Consider the following 11,793-nt stretch of genomic DNA (forward strand, 5'->3'; position numbering starts at 1 on the left):
CCGTGGCCCTATTAGCTCCAATTTGACTATATTGATTACTAACTAATATGGGCCTCTTAAATACCGTAAAGAAGCCCCCCCTCTTGAAAGCTCTCGTTTGCTTCTATTTATTGATGTCGAGCGTGTCAGGCTGAACAGCGTCGCGCACCCTGTTCGATGGCGGCATTATGGTGAAGAAGTGCGTCCCTCCGATGGGCGGCATCTCCTGCGCGTTCTGCTTCCCCTGATACGCAGCGAGAAAGTTGATCCCCTCGGACGCCGTCATCCAGTGCTGCACTCTACTCCCGACGCGGCTCGCGTCGTCCGGGGGCAGGCGCAAGGCATTCTCCAGATACTCCTTGACGAGCTTCCAGTTGAATACAAAAAAAGTTCTCGCCCGGGAACTCGTCGGATCCCCGTACCCCATCGCTGTCCACTTCTTCTCCCGCCTGACCCCGCCTAAGTGGCAGCAGTCAAGCATGAAGGTAACCGTTGCGCCCTTGTCAGCTATCTGGTCCAGCAGAAAGGCAATTCCGACGTCACGGAGGTGATTGAGCTTGCCGTCTCTGCGAGCTAGGACTAGGCACTCGTCGAAGAGGGAGCCGCGCAAGTCGGTCAAACCAGGGCCGCTGTATTCGTCGATACCTATCAATAACGCAAATTCCGGGCCTTCATTTGATCCGTCCGCCACGGTGTTCGACCTTGAGTGTTTCTATACGAGGGCTTGTGGGTACCGGGCAGACTGTGAAGGATCATGAATGGGTGGATGTTCTAAGAAATTATTGTTGAGCTGCGACCTGCAAGTGAGGACTGTCTCATTCACAGCGCATATTTGCCTGCTCTACAACGCACACCTACCTAATCCATGACGTATATCCACCCAACCCTCAGTGCACATCTGCCAAAAACTCGATGCACATCTGCCGAACTCTCGATGCACATCTGCCTGAGCTACAACGTACACCTACCTAGCCATGACGTATATCGTCAGTGATTGAAAAGGGCAGTGGCACGCCGAAGGGAAGGGAAGAGTAAGGTCGCGGCCAGCTAGCGGTGATAGAGCAGAATATTGTGATTTTATCGCTCACTAAGGAGCAAACCTCCTCAGCGAGAGTATCGCCTCTAACTCATCCTTATATATCAGCTATCTAGCACGTGCCACGGCCTATACCATGACATATATCTACCTAACCCTCAGTGCACATCTGCCTGATTAAGTGCTCCTTGAAGTACAGTAAAGAGATCACATTCCTAGCAATGTTGCGGGAATTAACAGTGGTATCGGCATTCATCTTTTCACGAGCTTAGAATAAGTGGCTTGATTAATGTGATCAAAAGTTCCGTGGGATTCACTTATATGTTACGCTGCAGTATTGCAGCCATCGTCTGCTTCGAATGGTCCAGGTCTTGCGTGAGAGCCAAGCTGAGATGCAAGAGTGATGTACCTTCAAATATAAAAAGCGGGAAATATAGATGGAACTTATGTCGAAATGGCTTGCTCTTAGACTATCGAATGCGAGGTGAATGCCGTGTAACCCGTGTGAACACAGTGGTCAAATGGGAAAGAAGCTTCGGAGTGGTGGCCAGCTATCGACGCTCACGGGGCTGACAGCAACGCTGATAGTGCCTCAGAGTATTGCCTCTTGGACGATTTAATCACTCTCTCTAAAGACGTATAGGTCCAGCGACGTCATCAGCGAGGCAAACCCGGTATATATAGGTTCATCTTCAGCCGTTTGTTCCTCCTAAAACTCAAATGTGAAGTCTTCTATCTTTTAAAATCTCAGTTGGAATATTAGCACCTATTCAAGCCTACTCGTATCTTGAATCACATACGAGACCATACCTACTATCTACTTGACTCTAAGGCAACTGCATCTCTCATCTCCACCATGCCAGCCCACAGACTATTTGACTCCAAGCCGATTGCGTCTCTCATTTCCGCCATGCCAGGCCACAGAACACAAGGCGACATCGACGAGAACCAGGCCAAACATGCCCTCGTCAGCTCTTGGTTTCTCGGCCCGCGTGCTGAGAACATGGACGTCCTGCAGTCACTTTTCGGCCAAGTCCTCGAGCGCCAAAAGCAAGCCCGGGTCGAACTCGCAGAACAGGACCAGGACATCTTCATTACAGAGGAGATGAAAGCATTAGATATTTACCAGCAAAGCATTCATAGGCTCGCCGATAACTCGAAGGAACTGTCGGATAAGCTGGCGGAGCATTCCGTGCCATTCTGGTCGCCACGGTACAATGGGCATATGAACATGGATACCACGCTGGCGAGCATTATTGGGTGTAAGACAACGTTTAAACAGCCACTTGAACCGCAGTCTCTAACGCTGGTAACCTTAAGACATGTCGACCATGATGTACAATCCCAACAATGTCGCCACTGAGGCAAGCCCAATCACAACCGAAATCGAGCGGCAGGTCGGTGAGCAGCTTTGCGAGATGCTGGGATACAATGGCTTGAACGAAGATCCCGCTCCCTGGGGGCATATAACATGCGTAAGTGTCTCCGCTCATGCCCACTTCCCCCCAGTGGCTTTCATGTCAACGGACAGTGATAATTGTTGACGCGTTCTCGATGCCGTCAGGATGGGTCCGTAGCCAATCTCGAGGCCATTTGGGCAAGTACGTACCCCCTTTTGCTCTCATCCACGCAAAGAATGAGATCTAATCATTCTATATCTCTTCAATAGCGCGAAACCTCAAGTTCTACCCATTCTCCCTCAAGCTCGCCATTGAGAAAGGCCCACTCAAGTTTCTCAGCACCATTAAGCCGCCCTTCATCGTCGAAACATGCAACGCAGGACCAAAAGAATTTCTAAAACTCACCAAGGAGGAGCTCTTGAATCTAACACCCCCCACGGTGCTTTCGATTCCCACACTGCTGGGTGAGAAGTACTCCATCAGCTCGGGCTTCCTGCAGGACGCGCTTAAGCCGTACCTAGTCCAGACGATGGGCAAGGGCGAGTTGGAGAGCATGTTCGACATCAACAAGGGAAAGTACATGATCTGTGCGACAAAGCACTACTCTTGGCCCAAGGGCGGAGGTGAGTTTCTCAGTCATTCGTTAACGTGATACCAGGCGTCCATGTCGCTAACAGACTCTCAAAAAGCCATCTCGGGCATCGGCTCTGAGGGCTTCGTCGACATCGACGTCGACAATGAGGTCCGGATGAACGCGAATGACCTCAGGAAAAAGATTGACAAGTGCATCGAAAATGAGATCCCCATCTTCGGCGTCGTCGCCATCATGGGCTCCACGGAGCACGGAGCGTGCGACCCTCTCGCCGAGATCATCAAGATGCGCGAGGAGTACCAAAGAGAAAAAGGTGTGTCATTCGCAGTCCACTGTGATGCCGCGTGGGGTGGCTACTTTGCCTCGCTGCTGAGGCCGCTCAAGCGCCGCGTTCCGGGCTTCATCCCATACGTGCCGGCAATGCCCCTGAATCCATACACCGAGACGCAGCTGCAGCACCTAAAGGACGCGGATAGCATCACGATCGATCCGCACAAGTAAGTCTTCTCCCCTACCAGATGCGGTTGAAATAGTTTCCTCCCTTCTTTGACACCAACCATCGCAGATCGGGATACATCAACTACCCTGCTGGCGGACTCTGCTACCGAGATGGGCGCATGCGGTATCTCCTCACCTGGACGAGTCCCTACGTGTTCCACGAGGGCGACGAACAGGGCAGTATCGGCGTCTATGGCGTTGAGGGAAGCAAGCCCGGTGCATCCGCCGTCGCTACCTGGCTTGCCCACGAGTCGCTGGGCCTGAACCAGGACGGATATGGCAGGCTGCTTGGCGAGGCCATTTTCTCGTGCACAAAGGTTCGCGCTTTCTCATTAACAGATACCCCTTTCTGGGCTAATCTTTTTATCTCCAATAGCTCTATTGCCACTGGGCCACAATGACACCGAGGCCCAAGGATAAGCTTGAGCACAGAGTGCCCGCTGATAGCCTCATCGTTGCGCCTATCATAAGTCTCCCTTCGGAGAGGACATCAGGCGGGGATGTCGAGGCTCAGAAAGACTACATCCGAAAAGAGATCCTCGGTCGTGACAACAAGACACTGTATGAGGACAAAAAGGCCTGGAAGCTGCTGTGTGAGCTGGGAGGCGATCTCATGATCAACGCCTTTGCGACCAACTTCAAGATCGGTGACGAGGTGAATCAGGATGTGGTGAGTCAGCTTCCCCCCATGTTGCATGCAGACGCTGAACGACCGTCATCAACCAGGGCGAAGCCAACTACCTCAACCAATGGATCTTTTCCAAGCTCTCCGTCTTGTCCGTGAAGGACGTGGTCAAAGAGCGGCCACTCTTCCTCACAGGCTCCGAGTTCGGCGAGAAGCCGTACGGCAAGTGTCTCGAGACCTTCAAGTTCCGCCTGGGACTCAAAACAACCGACAAAGAAGGCAACGTCAAGGCCTCGCGAGGCGACCTGCGCTTCCTTTCCAACGTGACTATGAGCCCGTGGCCGACTAGCCCCGACTTCCTAAGCACCATGGTGGAGGACTTCCGCAAGGTGGCCGAGCGCGGCGTCGAGCGCTGCCTCATCCGCAACACGCGGACCCCCGACTTCCACGGTTTCGTCGTGCAGGGCTTGAAGAAGGTATACTTCACCCACATCGCCCTGTTCAACATGGCCAACTACCGCAAGCAGCTCATCATTGCGGCCGACCTCCCGGCGAACGTGCACGCGCGGTACACGGAGGAGCGCGGCAAGAATCCTGGCCAGTTCTATACCATCGCCAACATGGAGAAGAAGAAACTCGAGGACCTGATTGCGGGCCTGCTCAATCCCGATACCGCGTCCAAGCTCAAGTTCCGACTTGACAAGGGCTTCCCCGCGGGCGAGAATTCCGCGCTGCCGGTAGAGAAAGATTTCGCGCTCAGCAATGTGCGGGTGGTGGTTGATGAGTCAATGTCGTTTGCCGCGCTGGATGATGACTACCCTGCCAAGATGCCCTTTTACCTCTACGGCAGCAAGAGTGAGGTACACGTGGACCATGTTCTTAAGAAGGCGCCGAACGCGCAGATTAGCGCTGATCTGGTCAAGACGGATCTGAGTGCGCACCTGACCGATGAACAGCTCAAGAATGGAGTGGTTGTCGTGATGGATGATGTATTCGAAGCCAGCTTGCAGCCCCTGTAAGTGCCCCCCTTTCCCGTTTGACCACCGCATCTTTCTCTAGCGCGTAATAGGGACAAGAGTCGATGACTAACAATTGGCGTGTAAAATCACACAGGCCGACGACAGTACAAGATTCGGAGAAGAAGAAGCAAATCCCCAATCTCAATGCCCCAGGCTTGTCCCTGGTGAAGGGGGTTGACCATAAGGCGTCTGTGTACAAGACGTACGAGGAGGCGAAGAGAGGAGAGGGTGAACCCATTGCCACGGGAATCATCAGCATCGGCGACACCGTCTATGCTGACTGGCATGTTATCAACATGGATCCTGCTGCTGAGAATGAGGAACAGCAACACTAAGGTTGGCTCTCTGGCTCACTACTGCAGGCTATTTTTGTGGCCTGGTTCTGGACGAGGGCAAAAGAATGCTGGATGCGCGAATGCAGTGGCATCTCGCCACTCTTAATCTAATAAAGCTACGACCGAAATTGATCTAATACAAGGGTATCTCTAAAAGTCCAAAATTAATGTTCGTTTTGATCGGCACATCTGGCTCGCTTGATGCTGCGACGCGAGATGTGGTAGGCATCGATCAAGAAGGACATGTGGCTAGTGGAGTATGGCTTAATACAAACACTGCTAAAGGGTTTTCGTTTTAGCCAGAATCTCATCTTGAAATTGTTTAGAATTCATTTTCTGCCTGGTAACGACCTCTCTACTACAATACCCATTGTTGCAATGGCATGTTCATACATGATTACTTTGAGATGTGGCCGAAAAGGGACTAGTCTCCGAGCCGTGTTCGGTTAACGGTGGCGTGGTTCTAGCGGGGCGGAGACTAGTCCTCGTTGGGACGTCCGCGCAAAGAGGAGCGCCTCTCCGGGCGGGCCGGCGAGAAAGAGAACTTACACTGTTTGTCCCGCCAGCTGCTGTCAGGCCACAAGCCTTCCTCTCTACTCGCGTCCAGGTCACGCCAACTCTCGCGCTTGCCAGGTGACAGGTACAAGAAGAGAAGAGCAAGGGAGACCAAAAAAGAGGAGGCACAAGGCAGAATGCGCCAGACTCTTCGACGGTCCTGCAGCGCATGCGCCCGCGCAAAGAGTCGCTGTGACTTGCGCAAACCCCACTGCTCGCGTTGCGCCTCTCGCAATATATCGTGCATCTACGCCAACGAGCCTTCATCTACCTCGTCTGGTCCGCACCATCATCAAATATCTGCCTTTGGCTCCGTCGATCCCTTTGAGACGTATCCTCAGGTAAGACTGGGGAAAGAGCACGTCCAACGGCTTATACATAGTTGTACGCACTCGAATATTTCCCCTATTGTGTCTCGCACAAAATTCACGTGCTCACCGTCGGGGTAGTTCTTCACAAGATTGCCTTCCAATACTATCCTCTTGATCGCAATCCGCACTCGAATCCATTTTTAGTATCATGGTGGCCCCTCGCCCTAGGAGACCCCGTCTTGTTCCACGTGTCGTTGCAAACGGCATGTCTCGACGAAGAGTTCTTTGGCCAAAAGGGCTTCCAGACATCGGAGCAGCTCATGTCTGACTCTGTCGTGCTGCTTCGACGAAAAGTACAAGATGTCTCGCTGGCGATGCAAGACAGCACGATAAACTCTGTCATCACGCTTGCCACAATAGAGGTATGAGAGAACAATGCACCCACGTCGCGTGTCCCGTTTGGCGCAGATCATCAAGTCTTAACCAATCTGGCTATGACAGTACGGAAAAGGCAATATAGAAATAGCGCAAATGCATGTTACGGGAGCAAAAAAACTCATCAACATGCGTGGCGGGCTCCAAGCAGTGATGCAAACCAGCCCTCTAACTGCGCGCATGGTCAGCTGGTAAGCCGTGACTTGTTCTCCACACTCGTCTCAGATATTGAGCTGACCAAAGAAAGGGTATCGATGCTTATAATTGGCATTCCTCAGTTCGATACTCAAGATGACCAAGGTAATGGTGATGGTGTCAGTCCGATTCCAGAATGGTCAATACCTCAAACCGCCGACCCACCGGCTTTATCTGAGGCAGACCTGGATCCCGAGACCTGGAACGTCTTTTCGCGTCTATATGGCATATTTCAGCGAGCCAAACGCGCGCCCCTCCCTCTCCTCCGACTTCATGCTCTCACCTGCTTTGTTGTGCATCGACTTCTAACACCGACAGAGCCCCCCTTAGCTCTCTCCGACTGCGTTCGCTGCGCCATGGTGCTCTATATGCTAATTTTGCAAGGGCCGATATACTATCCTCACGCGGCTATAATGCACAAAACAACAGCACAGCTCGTCACGCAGCTCCAAGATTGCGCAAGGTTACGAGCCTCCAGCCCGCTGGAGCTGTGGCTTGTCGCCATTGGCTTGGTGGCTTCGCATGGCACGCCATTCTACAAATTACTGCAGGAAGAGGCGCGCGTACAATCCACGTTTCTAGGGCTACATTCATGGAATGATACGTCTGTGCTCATTAAGAGTGTCTTGTGGCTTGAAGCACCTCAGACGGAAATGGTCTTCCAAAGTCACTGGGACATGGCACTTGGCCATGATTGCCCACTGGTGACTTTTGGCTCAGTTCAGTCTGCACCATTCAACGACGGTCAAGAGGCTAGCATTGACTTCCAAACTGAAACACAGTATCAATGACGTTTTGAATCATTGCAAAGTACCGGCAGCTAAAGAAGGGACTTGAGCCTTCGTACCACTCAACAAAATTGAGCTGAAAGCGAAATCGGCTTCACAGCTAGCAGGATCAATCTAGAAGTTATATTCAGACGCATCCTCTCGCAACTTGAATTCGATGAGAGTACTTAGGTCCGGAATAACAACATCATACAAGGTGGTATTTTTCGGTCGCCCTATTGCTCCTCCAGCGTAGCGCAGGCGATACCTGATGAGAATATTGGAGACGATCATTTTGATGTTTTGGTCGGCAAAGAAGCGGCCCGGGCAAGAAACCTTGCCGTATCCAAAATACAAATTATTCTCGCTCGTGGTCGTGTACTCTATACTGTGGGTGAGTAGGAGGCCACTGAAGAAGTGTAATCGGGGCTGCTTACGGTAGCAGTTGCCTTGACCAGGCCGCTTTCTGTTGTTGTACTGCCGCATACCGTCAAACTTTGCCGGGTTGGGCACTCGGTCGGGGTCCATGCCGATTTCATGAACCGCCATCTGAATGTGCGCTCCCTCGGGGAGAATGACGCCGTCGTGCAGGGTCACGGGTTCGCGAACAATGGCATGCAAGCCAACTACCAGCCACAGTCAGCACGAGACAAGAACATTCGGTCCCAGAAACATACGCCCCGTGGGTGAGCTGAGGCGCTGGGTCTCGCGCATGAAGCTGTCCAGCCTCTTCATGTCAGCCAGCGCCTGTCGACTGTAACCGCCGCTGCCGCGCAGGACTTGAATCGTCTCTTGACGCAGCGGTTCAATGTACTCGGGGTGCGCGCACAAGTCGAGTAGAATCTGCACGATAGCGATCATGGTAGACGGCCCGGCGCCCAGATACACCACCATGAGGCGCTGCACAGTGATGTTGTCGTCGTTATCATCCGCGCCTCCGCCATCCATGAGGTGCTGCAAAAAGTCATCGGGCCGGACGTAATCTACATCCGCCGTCTCGCGCCGGCGACGCTCGCGAATCAGCGGGACCAGCTGTCTGCGGGCTCTGCGCAGAGCCGCGCCTACGCTCCAGCCGGTAGGCAGACAGAGCGCCGCAACAGGCTTGGCCCAGTCCGGAAAGACGCGCAGGAGCAAGCTGTGCGCGAAGCCGTTTTCTGAATACGCAATCGCCGTCGCCAGCCATGCCTCATCATCAGCCAGCTCCGCGACAAACTGTGCCGCCGTGCCGCGATGCACAAGCCGCCGCACCAGCGCCAGCGCCGGCACGCTCACCCACCGCTCCGACGTCGTCGCCAACAGCTCGTTCGGAAGGTGCCTTCGGAGCTGAGCCTGCAGGCGCGGCACGTGCGCGCCGAGGCTGGGTGTGAGCCTGCTGGCGACCATGCGCGCCTGCAGGCTGTGGTCGACGATGACGGTCGTGATGGCGGGCAGCCGCTGGAAGAGCTCGACGATGGCGGCGTTGACGCTGAGCTTCTCCGGCGGCAGCACGGCGAGGTCGGCGAGGTACTTGGGCGGCACAACGAGTATGTCGTGACCGGAAACTTTGAAAAAGGAGTCGCGGTGCTGGGTGTAGCCCTGGCGGATGAGGGCCGGGCCATGGCGAAAAAAGTGCCAGCGAGCGAGGAGGGCGTTGCTGGGGCCCACGATGGGGGCGTCAAAGTGACGGTTTCCGTAGACGTTGTAAAAGGGCCTTGTAGTTTTGGTGGAAAGAAGCCAGAATATGAGGAGGCAGCTGAAGAGCGTGGTGAGGATGGACGTGGACGATGCGAATAGTGTTTGGAGTACAGGGGTGACTACCTGTAGCTTGGTTTGATTGTGCATTATAGACTCGGTGTTGAATGAGCCATTTGATCAATATGTCTCCGATCTACAGAACTAGAGACGGGGGGTTGACGTTTAAGTGTCTTTTTACAGGCGGGAATAGAACAGGAGAAAAGGTGTGGTCTGTGCAGACACTGTCACCATTGTATGAGGATAGGATGCTGCAACTAACTGATTCGGTCTTGGTCTCATAAAACTGCACAATCTGTCGTATCTCACCCCAAGTGGTCCGCAGGGCGTTCCCCGCCGGGTGGCCGGGTCGATTCCAACCCCGGTCCAACACGGCGCCATGCTGACAGTCAGACCCGCGAGGTCGGTGCGATGTGTGTAAACGGATGCAGGGCCGCTCATGCCGCGGCGAGCTGCATGACGATGCATGACGATGCATGACGGGCTGCAAGCCGAGGCTGTAAGCCGAGGCTGTAAGCCGAGGCTGCCGAGAGTTATTCAGCTACAGGCACCGCGGAGCCAATCAGAGTGCGGATGGATTGCATCAAGGGAAAACTTCTTTACGGACGAAATTGAGGCTGCAGCCTGGCACGTCCCATCAGTAGCATTTGAATGGCAACATGCAGCCTTGCTGCCGTGATTCAGACTACAACGTTTTTGAGATGGCTGACGTGTGGGAGATCCACGTGCCGGGGAGCAAGGGAGGCAGTCTCCCTTTTGATAGGCATGCAAGACATGGTATGCGACCCCCAAATTGAGCGGACGCGGCGTCTATCAGTAGGACCAAGTGCATACCCTGTCTTTAAGCAGCGCTCCGCGAGAAAGGGCAACTTTGGCTCGGGTGCCGGGTTGCGTGATCCGCCACAGAACGAGTATATGGTGTTCGTTTTGATCGGCATCGGGGTGCTCCGCGAGAGATATGTAAACCCATGCGGATGATGGGAATGAACCCTAAAAGTGTACTCGTACATAGAGGATGACCCCTGAGACCTCGGGTTGAGACGCGCGACGTGGGCCTTTGCATCTTTGTCTCACATGTCGTCAAAAAGAAAAATCAAAATCGTCTCCCTGTCAACGCATCTGTATATCAAATGGCCCCATGTCAACGCCGTGTATCCGTGGTATCCACGTTGGACCGCACCTTCTCCCGAAGCACTCGTCTCTACTTGGTCGTATCATTTATTACCACGGCGGATCCTCTCTCCTCCGAAACAGGGCCACAAACTTGAGCCCCTTGTTGCGCGCCACCTTTTTGCCCTCCTCCGTCTCGGCTCTCATGACGGCCACGCACGGGTCCCCCTCGACCTCGTCCTCGGCGACGACGCGCTCAAACGCCGGGTGCGCCTCGAGGTGCTCCACCATCCACTCGTGCAGGGCCTCGACGTCGGTGATTGTGTAGACGACGCCGCCGGGCCGCAGCGCGTACGCGTACTCGGAGTTGAGCGTCGCCGAGACGATGCGCGCCTTGTGCTTGCGGGCTTTAAAGTGCGGGTCCGGGAAGCAGATGAAGATTTTGCTGAGCTGGGCTTTGCGGAAAAAGTTGGGCAGAAACTTCATGGTGTTGGCGCGGATGCAGGCGGCGTTTTGGTAGGCTTGGGGGTTTTGCTGACGGAGGGCGTGGATGCGCTCTTGGACAAAGGCGGTGACTTGGGAACGGATTTCGAGGCCTTTTTTTTTTTTTTTTGTTTTTTTGTGTTAGCAAGGTAGGTAGAGAGGGGAGGAGGAGGAGGAGGGGAAGGGGGAGGGAGAGCGGTAGTTACCAAGCATGAGTGTGTTGGGTAGGAGAGGTGAGAGGGCGACGAGGAGGCCGCCATAGCCGCAGCCAATGTCGACAATCTCGACATCCTGCTTCAGAGGTCTTGGTTGACTTGAGCGGGCGTCATCGGCTGTGGATTCTGCTACGTATTCGGGGTAGTATTTTCCCCAGTCCATGTCCGCCGGAGACGCAGGGCTACGCGATTGTTAGCATCAATCTTGATGGATGAGATTGGTAACCGGTGCAGTCAGCCACATACTATTCTAAAGCGTGGTCCGAGAATGGATTCGCGTGAGCTCTTTGGCGATAGAAGCGCTTGCGGGGAAGTTCGACGGCATTTTGCTTGTCTCGAGCGGCCTGAAATTTAGCACGGTGCGTCTTTCTTGGCGCCGCAGTCTCCGACATTTTCGTCCGTCTTTCTCTTGCGGTTGTGAAGAAACTAAGTTTGTTATACCGTTGGTCAGGTATTCTTGTGAAAGGTCGCTGCTCAAACGAAGTTTTGTGACGTTGAAGATGAAAA

The 11,793-nt window shown here is 53.8% G+C and overlaps 5 protein-coding genes across 5 annotated transcripts; 2 read left to right on the forward strand and 3 right to left on the reverse strand.

Moving 5' to 3' along the window:
* Positions 1–103: 103 nt before the first annotated feature.
* On the reverse strand, positions 104–406 carry BBA_03397 (uncharacterized protein; the record flags this gene model as incomplete). Its single annotated transcript, XM_008598494.1, has 1 exon — positions 104–406. One exon carries the CDS (start codon positions 404–406, stop codon positions 104–106), a length of 303 nt encoding a protein of 100 aa, XP_008596716.1.
* Positions 407–1,871: 1,465 nt separating this feature from the next.
* BBA_03398 (pyridoxal-dependent decarboxylase domain protein) lies at positions 1,872–5,484 on the forward strand (the record flags this gene model as incomplete). Its single annotated transcript, XM_008598495.1, has 9 exons — positions 1,872–2,277; positions 2,336–2,490; positions 2,580–2,616; positions 2,685–3,038; positions 3,093–3,504; positions 3,573–3,822; positions 3,882–4,175; positions 4,232–5,145; positions 5,244–5,484. The coding sequence occupies 9 exons, from the start codon at positions 1,872–1,874 to the stop codon at positions 5,482–5,484; spliced, it is 3,063 nt and encodes a 1,020-aa protein (XP_008596717.1).
* Positions 5,485–6,176: 692 nt separating this feature from the next.
* BBA_03399 (C6 zinc finger domain-containing protein) lies at positions 6,177–7,771 on the forward strand (the record flags this gene model as incomplete). Its single annotated transcript, XM_008598496.1, has 3 exons — positions 6,177–6,380; positions 6,422–6,772; positions 7,064–7,771. The coding sequence occupies 3 exons, from the start codon at positions 6,177–6,179 to the stop codon at positions 7,769–7,771; spliced, it is 1,263 nt and encodes a 420-aa protein (XP_008596718.1).
* A 111-nt stretch (positions 7,772–7,882) lies between these two features.
* On the reverse strand, positions 7,883–9,568 carry BBA_03400 (Cytochrome P450 CYP503B1; the record flags this gene model as incomplete). Its single annotated transcript, XM_008598497.1, has 3 exons — positions 7,883–8,130; positions 8,185–8,373; positions 8,425–9,568. 3 exons carry the CDS (start codon positions 9,566–9,568, stop codon positions 7,883–7,885), a joined length of 1,581 nt encoding a protein of 526 aa, XP_008596719.1.
* Positions 9,569–10,699: 1,131 nt separating this feature from the next.
* On the reverse strand, positions 10,700–11,678 carry BBA_03401 (m7G tRNA methyltransferase; the record flags this gene model as incomplete). Its single annotated transcript, XM_008598498.1, has 3 exons — positions 10,700–11,184; positions 11,278–11,468; positions 11,533–11,678. 3 exons carry the CDS (start codon positions 11,676–11,678, stop codon positions 10,700–10,702), a joined length of 822 nt encoding a protein of 273 aa, XP_008596720.1.
* Between the last annotated feature and the right edge of the window lie 115 nt (positions 11,679–11,793).

This window comes from Beauveria bassiana, assembly GCF_000280675.1.
Source record: "Beauveria bassiana ARSEF 2860 unplaced genomic scaffold BBA_S00007, whole genome shotgun sequence".
NCBI classification, from domain to species: Eukaryota; Fungi; Ascomycota; class Sordariomycetes; order Hypocreales; family Cordycipitaceae; genus Beauveria; species Beauveria bassiana.